Genomic DNA, 16,420 nt, shown 5'->3' with positions numbered 1-16,420 from the left:
TTTTTGGTTGGTTGTAGGTCTTGAACTTTGGACCTGGGCACTGTCCTTGAGTTCTTCAGCTCAAGGCTAGTGCTCTACCACTTGTGCAACAGCACCATTTCTGGTTTTCTGGTGGTTTATTGGAGATAAGAGTCTCATGGGGGCTGGTAAAGTGGCTCAGTAGTAGAGTGCCTGTCTTGCATGTATGAGGCCCTGGATTCGATTCCTCAGCACCACATTAGCAGAAAAAGCTTGAAGTGGCACTGTGGCTCAAGTGGTAGAACGCTAGCCTTGAGCTGAAGAGCTGAGGGACAGTGCCCAGGCCCAGGGTTCAGGCCCCACGACCGACAGAAAAAAAAAAAAAAAGAGTCTTACATACTTTTCTGCCTGGGGGTGGCTTTGAACCCTGATCCTCAGATCTCAGCCTCCTGAGTACCTGGGATTATAGACAGGCGCCACTGGCTCCTGGCTGAAAAGCATCTTTTCTTTTTTTTTTTTTTTTTGGGTCCGGTCATGGGGCCTGAACTCTGGGCCTGGGCGCTGTCCCTCAGCTCTTCAGCTCAAGGCTAGCACTCTACCACTTGAGCCACAGCGCCACTTCTGGCTTTTTTCTTTTTGCTTATGTGGTGCTGAGGAATCAAACCCAGGGCCTCTGGCATGCAAGGCATGAGCTCTACCACTGAGCCACCTTCCCAGCCCGAAAAGCATCTTTTCTATCAAAGCAGTTTGTTTCCTTTCTGATAATCTTGAGAGAATTGTTTTTCTGAAGGGTTTGGCAGGTGGATTAGTCCTTGTTTACTGCATCCTTTTCCTGAACACCTTTAATTAAGACAACCTGTTAGTAGTTCCTTGAATTTTAACCATATCCTATTAAGCAAGCCACATCCTTTTCCAGACAGTTGAACCTGAGCTCAGCTAATGTGAGCAGAGGGGTAGAGGGTGCTGGGTTAGGGATAAAAAGGGAGCAGCCTACCTGGGTGCTGATGGCTCATGCCTGTAATCCTAGCTACTCAGGAGGCTGAGATCTGAGGATCCTGGGCAGGAAAAGTCCATGAGACTCTTATTTCCAATAAACCACCAGAAAACCGAAAGTGGCACTGTGGCTCAAGTGGTAGACCACATGCCTTGAGCTGAAGAGCTCAGGAACAGTGCCCAGGCCCAGAGTTCAAGCCCCACGACCAACAAAAAAACAAACAAAAAAAACAGAAAAAGTGGCACTGTGGATCAAATAGTAGAGCACTAACTAGCCTTGAGCTGACAAGCTCTGGGATAGCGCCTGCCCCAAGACTACCAAAAAAAAAAAAAAAAAGTAGCCTGGCTCTGTGCTTGCTTGTTTTTTGGCTGATGGCACATCTCTCTGCAGAAGTAAACTTTGCTGAGTAACGTTCGTGTGTTTATTCTTTTTTTTTTTTCTTTTTCTTTTTGGGTCCGGTCGTGGGACCTGAACTCTGGGCCTGGGCACTGTCCCTCAGCTCTTCAGCTCAAGGCTAGCACTCTAGTACTTGAGCCACAGCGCCTCTTCCGGCTTTTTTTTCTTTTTGCTTATGTGATGCTGAGGAATTGAACCCAGGGCCTCAGGCATGCAAGGCAAGTGCTCTAACACTGAGCCACCTTCCCAGCCCCCGTGTGTTTATTCTTCCTATGTACTACCCCAACATCCCAAGCTATTTTTAACAAGCCACAGCTCTATCTCCAGCTTTTTGGTAGTTGGAGTAAGAGTCTTACATACTTTCCTGACCAGGCTGACTTTGAACCTGATTTCAGCTTCCTGTGTAGCTAGAATTACAGGGGCTCATGACTGTAATCCTAGCTACTTATTTTCACGTGTGTACCTGCTCTTGAAGATCTAAACTCTAACCTTACTTAGCTTGGAACTAGCACCTATATAGAACAGCTATATAGAATGGATAGAATACAAGGCTGGGTACGGGTGGCTCATACCTGTAGTCCTAGCCGCTCCAGAGCCTGAGATCTGAAGATCATGGTTCAAAGCCAGCTCAGGAAGGGAAGTCCACGAGACTCATATCTCCAACTAGCCAGGAGAAAACTGGGAGTACAGCTATGTCTCAAAGTGGTAGAGCACTAGCCTTGTGCAAGAGTTAGGGACAGTGCCTAGGCCCCATGACCGACCAAAAAATATTATCTCATTTAAATGAGCTACAGAACAACAGTAGAGAAGGGACTAGATTCTGAAAGGTAGGTAGTCTTCATGACATGATTAGTAAAAGCCACCATGTTTTGAGTATTCTGTTCCCAGCAATGTATGATATTAGGTTAATAACCAGTAGGGACTAGTATGCCATTTTCAGATTCAAGTGAACTGATTTACCAGAGCTCAAAGGCAAATAGAAAGGTATGTCTACTTGAATTATTTTTTTTGTTGGTTGTGGGACTTGAACTCGGCCTCAGCACTGTCCCTGAACTCCTCAGCTCTAGGCTGGCGCTCAAGCCACAGCGCCACTTCTGGCTTTTTCTGTTTATGTGGTACTGAGGAATCGAACCCAGGGCCTCATACATGCGAGGCAAGCACTCTACCACTGAGCTACCTTCCCAGCCCCATTCTATTTTTTTTTTTTTTTTTTTTGCCGATCATGGGGCCTGAACTCTGGGTTTGGGTGCTGTCCCTCAGCTCTTCAGCTCAAGGCTAATGCTCTACCACTGGAGCCACAGTGCCACTTCCGGCTTTTTTCATTTTGCTTATGTGGTGCTGAGGAATTGAACCCAGGGCCTCAGGCATGCAAGGCAAGCGCTCTACCACTGAGCCATCTTCCCAGCCCCCTCTATTTTTTTTTAAATTAGTACCTATCAGTTGTTCAAGGGGGTTTTACTCTGACATATTCATATTTGCTTACAATGAACTCTGATCAGATTCACACCCTCCCCTTCATAAAATAATTTCAACAGGTTTCTGATTTTATTTATTAGAGTATGGGGAGGGCAGGGAGGGCCTAGGGGTTTGAACTCAGGGCCTAGATGCTATCCTTGAGTTTCTTTTTGCTCAAGGCTAGTGCTCTACCAGTTGAGCCACAGCACCATTTCCAGATTTTTCTGAGTAGTCTGTTGGAGATGAGTCTTGTGGCCTTTCCTACCTGGCAGGCTGTGATCCTTGGATCCTGAATAACTAGGACTCCAGGCATGAAGCACCAGTGCCCGGCCTGATTTTATTTTTTGGAACAGGGTTTTGTGATGTCGCTCAGCCTAGCCTCACACTCACTAGCCTACTGCCTCTGCCTCTGTAATGCTGGGATTAGAGGTGTGTGCTACCACATCCAGAACAGTTTTTAGATCTAGTTCTTCCCACAATGTCAAAACTCCTGTATGGTGAATAAAATCACAGTCTTTCTGGAGGAGAAAACAAAGGTGAACAGATAGGGCAGACAGACCTTTCATGAAAACAAAGGACTATCTGGCTATATACATTTACATACATATATTTTTATTTATTTATTTATTTTTGTCAGTTGTGGGACTTGAACTCTGGGCCTGAGCACTGTCCCTGAGCTCTTCAGCTCAAGCCACTTCCAGTTTTCTGGTGGTTTATTGGAGATAAGAGTCTCACAGACTGTAATGCATGGACTGGCTCTTAATGGTGATCATCAGATCTGAGCCTCCTGAGTAGCCAGAATTACAGGGATGAGCCATCAGTGCCCAGCTATCTGGCTACATTTTATCTTTAGCAGTCCTCACATGGTCTGAGCAACCCAAAGAGCTCCTAAACTGCCTTAAGTCCACTTAGGGATTAATCTTTAACCAAGAGATAAAAAGAAAAGGGAGTGGGCTAGGAAGGTGGCTCAGTGGTAGAGCGCTTGCCTTGCATGAATGAGGCCCTGGGTTCCATCCCTCAGCACCACATAAGCAGAAAAGGCCAGAAGTGGTGCTGTGGCTGAAGTGGTGGAGCACTAGCCTTGAGCTGAAGAGCTGAGAGACAGCGCCCAGGCCCACAGTTCAGGCCCCACGAATGACCAAAAACAAAAAAAAACAAAAAAAGAGAGAGAGAAAAAAAAGGGAGGAGTTAGGAGAGGTGACCAATGGAAGGCCAAAAAAGAAACAAATCTGGTCTTTAATATATTATCATTGTCCTATAAAGTTCACACCATACAGATTAATCCAGGCATGTTGTATAGTAGAAAAAGTTTCTTCTGTTTTTTGTTAGTTTTTAGGCATGCGCTCTGCCATCTGAGCCACACATCTAGCCCTTTTTGTTCTGGGTACTTTTGAGACAGAGTATAAATTTTTGCACAAACTGGCCTGGACTGAGAATCTTTATTCACTTGTCTTGTGTTGCTAGGGATAATAAGCATATACTACCACACTAGTTATTGGTTGCTATGGGGATGCTAGGCCTTGTAAACTTTTTGCTCAGGCTGGCCTCAAAATGTGACATTCCAAGCCAGGCGCTGGTGGCTCACGCCTGTAATCCTAGCTACTCAGGAGGCTGAGATCTGAGGATCACGGTTCAAAGCCAGCCCAAGCAGTAAAGTCCATGAGACTCTTATCTCCAATAAACCACTAGAAAACTGGAAGTGGCGCTGTGGCTCAAGTGGGACAGCGCCCAAGCCCAGAGTTCAAGCCCCACAACCGACAAAAAAAAAAAAAAAAAAAAAAAAAGTGACATCCCAGCCTTAGCCTCCCAACTGGAGACATGAGCTGGCTATTTCATTTTTTTTTTTTTTTTTGGTCCGGTCGTGGGGCCTGAACTCTGGGCCTGGACACTGTCCCTCAGCTCTTCAGCTCAAGGCTAGCGCTCTACCACTTGAGCTACAGCGCCACTTCCGGCTTTTTTCTTTTTGCTTATGTGGTACTGAGGAATCGAACCCAGGGCCTCAGGCATGCAAGGCAAGCGCTCTACCACTGAGCCACCTTCCCAGCCCCGAGCTGGCTATTTCTTATGGTGCTGGGAACTGAATCCATGGCCTCAAATATGAGGCTCTACTACTAAGCCACACTTCTAGGCTTCTCTTGTATCTATGTCAGGGCAATAGAAGAGAAAGGAAAGTTTTTCATGGGTGAGAAGTTAATGATTAAACCAAGAATCGAATTCTAACTCCACATTTGTAACATTTCTTCCTAAACCAGATTTCAAGTTCCTAATAGGCAGGAATCGTGTGTCTAATATTATTTATTATCTCTATGATTAAGGATTTTCACATGTGTACAGTATGGAAAAAAGCTGAAGTGAGAGGTCCTAAAATCAGGTCAAAGAACCTCTGTGCAAAGATGAGGACCAAACCTGGATGCCAGTGGCTCATGCCTATAATCCTAGCTACTCAGGAGGCTGAGATCTGAGGACTGTGGTTCAAAGCCAGCCTGGGCAGGAAATTCTGTGAGACTCTTATCTCCAATTAACCACCAGAAAACCAGAAGTGGAGCCGTGGCTCAAGTGGTAGAGCGCTAACCTTCAGTTGAAGAGCTCAAGAGTACCTAGACCCAGAGTTCAATTCCCACGACCGACAAAAAAAGATGGCGATCAAAAAAAGGCCCTTATAGGAAGTGGCGCTGTGGCTCAAGTGGTAGAGCACTGGTCTTGAGATGAAGAGCTCAGGAACAGTGCCCAGGCCCAGAGTTCAAGCCCCACGACCAAAAAAAACAAAAAACAAAAACGAGCCCTGCAAGGTCTCATGCTGGGGGAGGATGAAGACTCACCAACATTCGAAGTGCCATATGAGGACAGAAAATAGCCAACTGCCGCACTGGCTCATTGTGAGCATTGAAAAAGATAGTCATGGCAACCAGGGCATCATAGCTGTGAGCCTGGCAGAAAGCACTGAGCTCTGGAAGAAGGTTGGATCGCTGCAGAAAGGCCTGAAAAGGAAGAAATGGAGAGGGATGAAGGCTTAAAGCTGGACAATCCTTGTTATCATCAATATGTTAACCTACAACTTGTGCTCTATTAAAAAGATATCTACTATTGTGTTATAGACATGTTGGGAGGCAGTGTGATAGAATGGGGAAAATAATAGGCTTTGGATAAAACAGATTGGGTTTGAAAAAAATCAGCCCTATTGTCTATTTGCTATATGATTAAAGACTTGAACTACTTCCTGAACCTGAATTACCTCATTGACAAAATAAGACATCAACATTTGCTTTAAGAATTAAACATGATGGGCTGGGAAGGTGGCTCAGTGGTAGAGCGTTTGCCTTGCATGCCTGAGGCCCTGGGTTCGATTCCCCAGCACCACATAAGAAAAAAGAAAAAAGCCAGAAGTGGAGCTATGTCTCAAGTGGTAGAGCGCTAGCCTTGATCTGAAGAGCTGAGGGACAGCACCCAAGCCCAGAATTCAGGCCCCACAACCAGACCCAAAAAAAAAAAAAAAAAAAAAGAATTAAACATGATAGCTGGGCACTGGTGGCTCTCACCTGTAATCCTAGCTACTCAGGAGGCTGAGATCTGAAGATTGCAGTTCAAAGTCAGCCCAGGCAGGAAAGTCTATGAGACTCTTAGATCCAATCAACCACCAGAAAACTGGAAGTGGCGCTGTGACTCAAGTGGTAGAGTAGCCACCTTGAGCTGAAGAGCTCAGGGACAGTGCCCAGGTCCAGAATTAAAACTCCATGACCGAAAAAAAAAAAACCCAAACAAACAAACAAAACAAACAAAAGAAAATGAAGCTGGGCACTAGTGGCTCACACTTGTATTAGCTACTCAGGAGGCTAAGATCTAAGGATTAACTACCAAAAAAGCTGGAAGTAGAGCTATGGCTCAAGTGGTGGAATGCTAACCTTGAGCACAAAAAGCACAAAAGCTCAAGGACAGAGCCCAGGCCCCAAGTTCAAGCCCCAGGACTGACACACAAAAAAACCCCAAAACAACAACAAAAAACCCAACACACACATAGTTCATTCCTATAATCCTAGCTACTCAGGAGGCTGAGACCTAGAGGATCTCAGTTGGAAGTCAGCCTAGACAGAAAAGTCCTTGAGACTCTACCTTCAACTAACTAGCAAAATCTTGGAAGCACAGACCAAGTGATACAGAGTGCCAGTTTTTAGCAAGCAAGCTGAGCAGGAGCCTTATGGCCCTAAATTCAAGAGCTGGTACTGGCCCAAAATAAACACTACCAAAAGGGCTATAAGTGTGGCTTAAGCAGTAGAGTGCCTACCTAGCAAATGTGAATCCCCGAGTTCAAAACCTCCCCAATAGCCAAAAAATTACTACAGTTAAAGTTAAAATTTCCATTTGAAATAAGGCATTCAACATTCATTCAACAGTAACCACTATACCAGGCACAGTCAAAGGTGCCAGACAGAACAAAACAAATGGTGGTATTTTAGGGGAACTGATAAAGCAGCAGAGAAATAAGAGACGTGTAGTAAAGAAACCATAAAATAAAATTATTTTAGCTGGGCACCTATGTCTCATGCCTAGCTACTCAGGGGTCTGAGATCTGAGGAAGCCAGCCCAGGTAGGAAACTCCCTGAGACTCTTATCTCCAATAAATTACTCAGAAAGAGCCAGAAGTGGTGCTGTGGCTCAAGTGGTAGAGTGCTAGCCTTGAGCACAAAGAGGCTCAGGGACAGTGCCCAGGCCCTGAGTTCAAGCCCCAAGACTGGCAAGAAATAAAAATAAAAAACAAAACAAAAAATAAATAAATCCTAGCTGAGGCCTGAAGGATAAGAAGAAGCCAATATGCAAAGAGAAAATCAAGTTTAAAGGCCTTGAGTTTAATGGTTTTAGAAAAGAAAACAGGGGTGGCTACAGAACTGCTGGACTATGAGTACACAAGTGGGACTGGAATGAGAAGAGGTAAGAAAGACAGACAAGTCAGCCAGGTGCTCCTCACCTATCTATAATCCTTGCTACTCAGGAGGTTGAGATCTGAGGATCAAGGTCCAAAGTCAGCCCAGATAGGAAAGTCTGTAAGACCCTTTTCTCCAATTAACCACCAAAAAGCTGGATGTGGCACTGTGGCTCAAAGTGGTAGAGCATTAGGATTGAACAAAAATGTGCAGGGACAATACTCAGGCCCTGAGTTCAAGCCCCTCAACTGACTAAAACAAAACAAAGCCCAGCCCAGTGGCTCACACCTGTAATCCTAGCTACTTAGGAGTCTGAGATCTGAGCATCATGGTTCAAAGCTAGTCTGGGCAGTAAAGTCCATAAGACTTTTATCTCAAATAAATCACCAGAAAACTGGAAGTGTCGCTGTGGCTCAAGTGGTAGAGAGCTCACCTTAAGCTGAAGAGCTGAGGGACTGCGCCCAGGCCCAGAGTTCAAGCCCCATGACTGACCAAAAGGAAGGAAGGAAGGAAGGAAGGAAGGAAGGAAGGGGGGAAGGAAGGAAGGAAGGAAGGAAGGAAAGAAGGAAGGAAGGAAGGAAGGAAGGAAGGAGGGAAGGAAGGAAGGAAGGAAGGAGGGAAGGAAGGAAGGGCAGACAGACAAGGGTCAGATTGAGATAGAGCTACGGTCCCGCAACCACAGTGAGGCCTTTAGATTATATTAGAAGCACAATGGAAAGGAAGTAAGGTGAAGTATTTGGATATGATTTAACATCTTAAAACAATTGATCTGGTTGCTGTGGGGAGAGTGATTTGTAGAGGTGCAGAAGTGGAGTCAGGGAAACTGAAACGAGTATGTGGTGCAGTGAGAGACGATAGGCTGTAGAGTCACAGAGTACAGGCGGGCACAGAGGTATTCTAAAGCTAAGCTGGCAACAAGGGCAAAATCACACAATCAGAGCTAAAGGTTTTCCCTTCCCACTCACACCACAACTTGTTCTTACCTCCAAATCCATGTATACTGCACTAATGGCCACTTTGGTGCCTTGTCTATAAATGGTCTTCTGGTCCTTTCTGAGCATTTGCTCAGTGGTCAGTCCTAGAAAATAGATGTGAGAGTAGGAGTACGATGGGAGACCCAGGTCCCTGCACCAGGTTGGGAAAAACAAGGAAAAGGAAAAACATAGTCTCTCTTTGATACAACAAACACGAAAGAGAACTCAAAATGTTGTTTTATAATGAGCTAAATAATTGGGCACAGCAGTTACCTTTGGATCAAGGGACTTTATACAGAAAGGTCAAAGGAAGGAGAGGCTTCCACCTCTCCTGCTCCTTTGCTGTTTGTTTCTGCACTGCTGGGTTAATAAACTCAGGGCCTTCTGCATGCAGGCAGGTACAGCACTACTGAGCTATACCCCAGCCCTCCTTTCCCCCTTCTGTATTGCTTTAAATTTCTAAAAGTATATGTGTACTTTTCTTTCTTTCCTTCCACTTGTTTTAAATTAGCACATAGTAATACTACAAGGAGGTCTCATTATCCTAATTTCGTAAGAGTTTGAATTGACTGATGATACTGAAGTTTGGAGTCAAGGTCATATGCTTTCTAGTCAGGCCCTCTATCACTCTATCCATGCACCGCATACTTGGAATGAGTTTACCCCCTTTATTATGTTCCTTAAGCCCCCATCCAATTTCTCCCTTTTACAAACAGCATTTAGTAGGTTTCGTTATGTGTCTCTACTTATGTATATACATATATATATATGTATACATTCACTCATGCACACACACACACACACACACACACAGGTGTGTACATGGGCACACATGCAAATAACATACTTTGGACCTCTTCAACCCCCAGTATCTCTCCTTGCCTCTCCCCTAGACAATCCTCTTTCCTTTTCATCTAAATAGGTGGTGGCTGGGTTGGAGTTTATGGATATTTTTGTTCTCTTCATCATTTGTATGTTCATTATTATAGTACTGAAATTTGAACTTGGCCTCCAGGTTGCCAAGCAGGTACTCTACCACCTGAGCCACATCACCAGTCCTATATAGTCACTCTAAATGTTTCTTCTGCCTCCAACCAATTATATAGCACATTGATAATTCACTAGCCCTTCAATATATTTTATTTACGTGCTATATTCTCACATTTGACTTAAACCTGAGACTTTTTTTAGATAGGGTCTCCCTTTGTAGCCAAGGTCAGCCTCAACCTCAAAATCCTGTCTAAGCCCACTACATGCTAGGATTTCAGGTATACACCATCATACTTCCTTATATTACCCAAGAGTTAATGACAGGACTCATATGTTCATACTCCGCTTCTCTCTGGTATAAAGCTTAAATCATTACGCATGCTCTAAAATTGTTTAGGTGGCATTCAAGAATATAAGGAACAATGCTTGTCCACCAGCCTACTCCTGAGGAAGATGGAGAATTCAGGTTGAAATTTTATACCTGAGACATCAAACTTTGCTTTCTGTAAGGATTCAAAGATATCCTCTCTCTTGGGCAGATCTGGGAAGAGAGCCTCCAGCTTTTCCACATATTTTTTATCCTTTAGAGTTGCCTTTCCAATTTTAGGATCCATATTTACACAGTCCAAAATGATGGTTCCTAAGGAAGGGAGGTGACAGAATTTTAATACTGTGATTCAACCACTTACAAGCATAGGACACATAAAACCTTCAAACTAAACAGAAGAGATTTGCAAGATAAAGTCACTGAAAACAAAATGAGAAACATCAACTGATTGACTCAGTATCTTGAGTTAAGACTTCCCAAATCTAACCTAAAAAGTAGGGAGCTGAACACTGGAGCAGGTGGCTCATGCTTATAATCCTAACTAGTCAGGAGGCTGAGATCTGAGGACAGAGGTTCAAAGCCAGCCAGGCAGAAAAGTCCATGAGACTCTCATCTCCGATTACCCACCAGAAAACTGGAAGTGACTCTGTGGTTCAAGTGATAGAGACCTAGCCTTGAGCTGAAGAGCACAGGGACAGTACCGAAGCCCAAAGTTCAAGCCCCATGACCAACCCCCTCCCCCAAACCAAAAAAAAAAAAAATAGGGAAACGGAGCAAAGGTGGAAAGGAAGCTTAAGAAGTCCTGGTGGAATTTCCTAATGTCATCAAATACATTTTCAGCGAGCTAAATTCTATCAATTTTTAAATTGGAAGAGATAATCCTCTTTTTTAATAAGTGGAGATAGGAGAAAAAGATTAGTAAGAGATTCACTTATGGACACATAACTATTTTCTGGTGGAAGTGCTATCAGAATCCGGATTCTGCCTCTTTGGCCCCTCCTCCTTCCATTAAACACTGCTATAGACAATAGGAAGCTTCAAGGTCTAGTCTATTGCCTTGGGCTTCCTTCACACTTTCTCCAATAAAACATGCCCTAGGCCACTGAATGCCCGTTTCCAAAAGAATCCCACCCTCATCATGAACTAAATGGCTTTGAGATCATATAGTTAGGCTGGAAGAGTCTAGACTTTTCAACTTCTTTGAAACTACTCTGATTTCATGGCTCACAGTCATATTTACCATGCAGAAGGGCTGCAGTTTGCCTGTCCAAGACCTCTGGTGCCCCCTGCAGGATTCTCTCGGTCACTAGGGTGGCACAGGATCCCACCAGTTCCACTGAAACATGACAGGGAGGGCAGTGTTTCTGATCGATGGGTCGATGGTCTAGCACCTCTGCTACTGCCTCCTCCAGAGCTCTGTCACTCCTGTGAGGAGGGAGGGTAAAAGAGAAAGAAAGATAGGCAGGGGTACTTCAGCTTCTAGCTAATCTTAGTCTGCCTTCCCAATAAAGGTGAGAATAGATGTCTCAGGCAAACATAGGAGATGTCTTGTCAAGCCTACCTCTGCCTCACACCTCCTCATTCTCTTTAATGTTGAAAGTAACATGGTATTTAAACATGTTTTGCTTTCCTTGTTGGTTCTTCCATTCCCATCAAATTCTCACTCCTTCCCTCAAACCTCTCAATATTCAAATTCCACGCAGATCACCAAGTACTGGGGTTTTTAACCAAGTCATCCTTTTCAGCCTGCTTTGTTCAAGCCTTCACTATCTCTCATCCAGACTTTTTCAACTGTCTCTTTTTTTTTTTTTTTTATTTTTTTTTGGTCCAGTTGTGGGGCCTGAACTCTGGGCCTGGCTGCTGTCCCTCAGCTCTTCAGCTCAAGGCTAGCGCTCTACCACTTGAGCCACAGCGCCACTTCTGGCTTTTTTCTTTTTGCTTATGTGGTGCTGAGGAATCGAACCCAGGGCCTCAGGCATGCAAGGCACGCGCTCTACCACTGAGCCATCTTCCCAGCCCCTCAACTGTCTCTTAACCAATCACCACTTCAGACTAAGGGCCTTCTTAAATTGTCCTTCCCAGAGTTGTCAATGATCATTTGAAAAAAAGCAAATTCTGTTAGGAATAAATATAATCAAATTTAACATCACCTTAAAAAGTCCAATCTCCTTAAAAGGGCCTTCAAAGCCTCTGTGAGCTACCTCCTGCCTATCTTCTTAGTCTCATCTTTTCCCATGTCCTACTTTCCTCTCTGATTTTATGCTTCAGCTGTGCAAAACAAATTCCAGTCCCCCTAAATCATTATGCTATTTCATGCCTGCCTGGCTTTGCTTCTATTAATTACTCCCTTGCCCTGGAATGCCTTTCTTAAACATCTCCCCTCCCATTTAGGCAGTAAACACCTAGAACTCTCTTTTTGTGTGTGTGTGGGTCTTGGGGCCTGAACTCTGGGCCTGGGCACTATCCCTCAGATTTTCAGCTCAAGGCTCAAGCTCTACCACTTGAGCCACAGCGCCGCTTCAAGCTTTTTCTGCTTATGTGGTGCTGAGGCATCTAACCCAGGGCCTCATGCATGCAAGGCAAGCACTCTACCACTGAGCCACCTTCCCAGCCCCCCACCTAGAACTCTTAGGATTTTTTTTTTTTCTACTTTAGGCCTTTTTTTTTTTTTTTTGGATCCAGTCTTGGGGCCTGAACTCTGGGCCTGGGCATTATCCCTCAGCTCTTCAGCTCAAGGCTAGCGCTCTACCACTTGAGCCACAGCATCACTTCTGGCTTTTTTCGTTTTGCTTATGTGGTGCTGAGGAATCGAACCCAGGACCTCAGGCATGCAAGGCAAGTGCTCTACTACTGAGCCACCTTCCCAGCCCCTAGGCCATTGTTTTTTTAATTGTGAAAATACCGTACTGAAGGTTTACAATTACATGGGCAAGGTAATGAATACATTTCTTATCATGCACTGTTGCCTCCTCCACTCTTAAGTCTCTTAAGACTGATCAAGGGGGCTGGGAAGGTGGCTCAGTGGTAGAGCGCTTGCCTTGCATGCATGAGGCCCTGGGTTCGATTCCTCAGCACCACATAAGCAAAAAGAAAAAAGCCGGAAGTGGCGCTGTGGCTCAAGTGGAAGAGCGCTAGCCTTGAGCTGAAGAGCTGAGAGACAGTGCCCAGGCCCAGAGTTCAGGCCCCACAACTGGACCAAAAAACAAAAACAAAAACAAAAAAGACTGATCAAGGATCAATTCTGCTACAAAACCTTCTCTGATACCTTCCATTCTCCTCAGGTATACTGAATTTACATCCCATCATTTATACTCATCACAATAATCTGTTTGTCTGATGCTCTTTTCCTGACTGAAAGCTTCAGGAAAACAGACTGTTTCATCTTCATACTCTCAGATTCGGAGATGCACTGATGCATTCAGAGTACAGTACTTTTCTTATTCCAATCATGATATACTTGAGGAAAATACTTAAGATTTGTAGAAATGGAAGTGGCGCTGTAGCTCAAGTGGTAGAGCGCATGCCTTGAGCTGAAGAGCTGAGGGACAGCGCCCAAGCCCAGAGTTCAAGCCCCACGACCAACCAAAAAAAAAAAAAAAAAAAGATTTGTAGAAAGTAGACCAACTTAGCCGGGCGCTGGTGGCTCACGCCTGTAATCCTAGCTACTCAGGAGGCTGAGATCTGAGGATCGAGGTTCAAAGCCAGCCCGGGCAGGAGAGACTGTGAGACTCCTATCTCCAATAAACCACCAGAAAACCGGAAGTGGCGCTGTAGCTCAAGTGGTAGAGCACTCGCCTTGAGCTGAAGAGCTGAGGGACAGCGCCCAGGCCCAGAGTTCAAGCCCCACGACCGACAAAAAAAAAAAAAAAAAAAAAAAAGTCTTAGGGACTGGGAAGGTGGCTCAGTGGTAAAGTGCTTGCCTTGCATGCATGAGGTCCTGGATTCAATTCCTCAGCAACACATAAGCAGATAAAGGTGGAAGTGGCGCTGTGGCTCAAGTGGTAGAGTGCTAGCCTTGAGCTAAAGTGCTCAGGGACAGCGCCCAGTCCCAGAGTTCAAACCCCACGACTGACCAAAAAAAAGTCTTAAATACTAAAGGAAGATTTAAATTATTGTGGGGGTTTTTCTTTAGTCTGAAAAACTAAAATTTTAATTCTTTTTATTATTTGTCTTTTATTATGGTACACAACTTTATGCCATAAACATGCACAGTAATGCTATTTTATATTGATTTTTCCATATTAGACATGAAGTTGTCAATCATAATTAGCTGTGAAATTCCTGAAAACAAAACTGCTTTTTTCATCTCTTTACAGTTCATTCACCAAATTCCAGTATGGTCCATCTCCTTACTTGGGTAAGACATGATGGTCAACAAGGATGAGGGTGAGTTGGCCAGCCTGATGCAACGCATGGAGGTCAATCTCATCCCGAAAAATCAAGACTGTCTCGGGAATGTGAACCTTCTGAAGAAAGTAGATGTTGTCGCCTCGCAGAGGTAGCTCAGAACGTTTTATATTTAAAACTGGTATAAAGATTTCCTCAGCTTCAGTTGTCTGGATAGTGAAAAGAAGGAATCAAAATGTTTTAGAATACACAGGAGGAAGTCACAAGCCTGGGCTGGCGAATATAGCTCAATTAACAAGACTACTGAGACCAAAGGAGACATACATGATCCTGGGCAAGTTACCATCTTCCCCAAGCCACAATTACCCAGTCTATGAAAATAAAAGGATTGTTCTTTTTTTTTTTTTCTTTTACCTTTTTTACTGGGAATTGAGGCCAACAAAGAATGGAGTTCATGCCACGTATGGACTCTGACAGACTTACACTAAACCTTCACTCTTGGTTCCAAAGGGATCTCAAGCCCCTTCCCTCTTAGCATGGAAAAGACCTAGTTATAGAAGTGCTGCTGTAGAGAAAGGATTAGCAGAGCTCAAGAACTAACCCGGAGCTGAGCAGCAATGGCTCACACCAGTTATCCTAGCTACTTAGGAAGCTAAGATCTGAGGTTCTAAGCCAGCACAGGCAAAGAAATCTGAGACTCTTATCTCCAATTAACCAGGAAAAAGCTGGAAATGGAGGTATGGCAACTGGTAAAGTGCCAGCCTTGATCAAAAAAAGCTAAGTGCTCAAGGCCTTGAGTCTAAGCCCAAGTACAGGCACGAAAGCTGACTTGACAGAAGAAATACATACTGGATCTCTGAAATTCAATGATAATTAGTTCAAATATTGCTTTATGACTTACAAATATCCCTCAAAACATATCTATTCATTTGGCCTTCACAACAACACTGTAAAACAGCGTCTTCTCAGATAGTGACCTGAGATTCAGCAGTCAAGGGATTTAATTTACCCACTGTTAAGTGGCAGAGTTGGGTCTTGAATTCAAATCTATTCATTCTAAGGGATTATTTAGGTACTCACCTTTGTCATGTAAAATGCCAGGGCCAGAGCAGATACCATGGAGTCCAAGTCACAGGCTTCATTTCCCAATACAACATGTAGAGGCCGGGACTCCTGGAGAGGAGGAAGGGGAAACTGCCAAAGTGGTCTCTTCACTTCCATTCACCTTATACTCACCAGGCCTTCACACTCATCCTCTCACTGATCTTCACAGAGGAAGTGGGATAATCTTATTGTTCCTTACATCGTGGATGAGGGTTTTAGCAGATAGGGCCTCAGAGTTTTAGCTGAGCTGCACGCACTCCACACACATTCAGTTGGTGGAAAAGTGCTTTTTCTCTAAGTAGTCTCGGAATATTATCTTACAGGACAGTAAACAATGATCTAATTTCTTATGCCTCTTTAGGCACTCAATAGTCAAAAGTACCATATGGGGAGTTGGTAAATTCAAGTCACACTCTTAAACTATCAACCCTGGCTGTTGTCCCAATCTACTGCCCTCATTTTCAAACCAGGGATAACGATCCTTACATTCTAAACCATTGGACTAGGCTGGGAAGGTGGCTTAGTGGTAGAGTGCTTGTCTAGCATGCATGAAGCCCTGGATTCGATTCCTCAGTACCACATAAACAGAAAAAGCCGGAAGTGCTATGAGTGCTGTTTCAAGCCAGGTGCTGGTGGCTCACACCTGTAATTCCAGCTACTGCAGAGATCTGATGATCCAGGTTTGAAACCAGACCAGGCAGTAAAGTCTATGAGACGCTTATTTTCAATAAGCTATTCAGAAAAAGCCCAAAGTGGCACCGTGACTCCAGTACTACAGCACTAGCCTTGAGCAAAAGAAGCTCAGGGAAAGCCCATGCCCAGAGTTCAAGCCCCAGGAATGGGGCTTGATAATAAATAATAATAATAAATTAATTAATAAAGTTCCAGCTGGTCGTTGGTGGCTCACACCTATAATCCTAGCTACTCTGGAGGCTGAGATTTGAGGATCCAGGTTAGA

General features: G+C 44.3%; 1 protein-coding gene across 1 annotated transcript in view; it reads right to left on the bottom strand.

The window, feature by feature from the left end:
• The window catches only part of LOC138821446 (exopolyphosphatase PRUNE1), a 32,124-nt gene that overhangs the window by 3,018 nt on the left and 12,686 nt on the right, over positions 1-16,420 (bottom strand). Inside the window, exons 2-7 of the mRNA XM_070013661.1 lie at positions 15,439-15,531; positions 14,365-14,567; positions 11,252-11,436; positions 10,165-10,323; positions 8,703-8,797; positions 5,623-5,781 (exon numbers count right to left, since the gene is read on the bottom strand). Of these exons, the coding sequence (XP_069869762.1) occupies positions 5,623-5,781; positions 8,703-8,797; positions 10,165-10,323; positions 11,252-11,436; positions 14,365-14,567; positions 15,439-15,531 (894 nt within the window). The remainder of the gene's footprint in view (positions 1-5,622; positions 5,782-8,702; positions 8,798-10,164; positions 10,324-11,251; positions 11,437-14,364; positions 14,568-15,438; positions 15,532-16,420) is intronic.

The sequence above is a fragment of the Dipodomys merriami genome, unplaced genomic scaffold (assembly GCF_024711535.1).
Source record: "Dipodomys merriami isolate MVZ:Mamm:240054 unplaced genomic scaffold, mDipMer1.0.p SCAF_92, whole genome shotgun sequence".
Taxonomy (NCBI): domain Eukaryota; kingdom Metazoa; phylum Chordata; class Mammalia; order Rodentia; family Heteromyidae; genus Dipodomys; species Dipodomys merriami.
The sequence above is the reverse complement of the archived record's forward strand: the minus strand, read 5'-3'. Positions and strand labels throughout refer to the sequence as shown.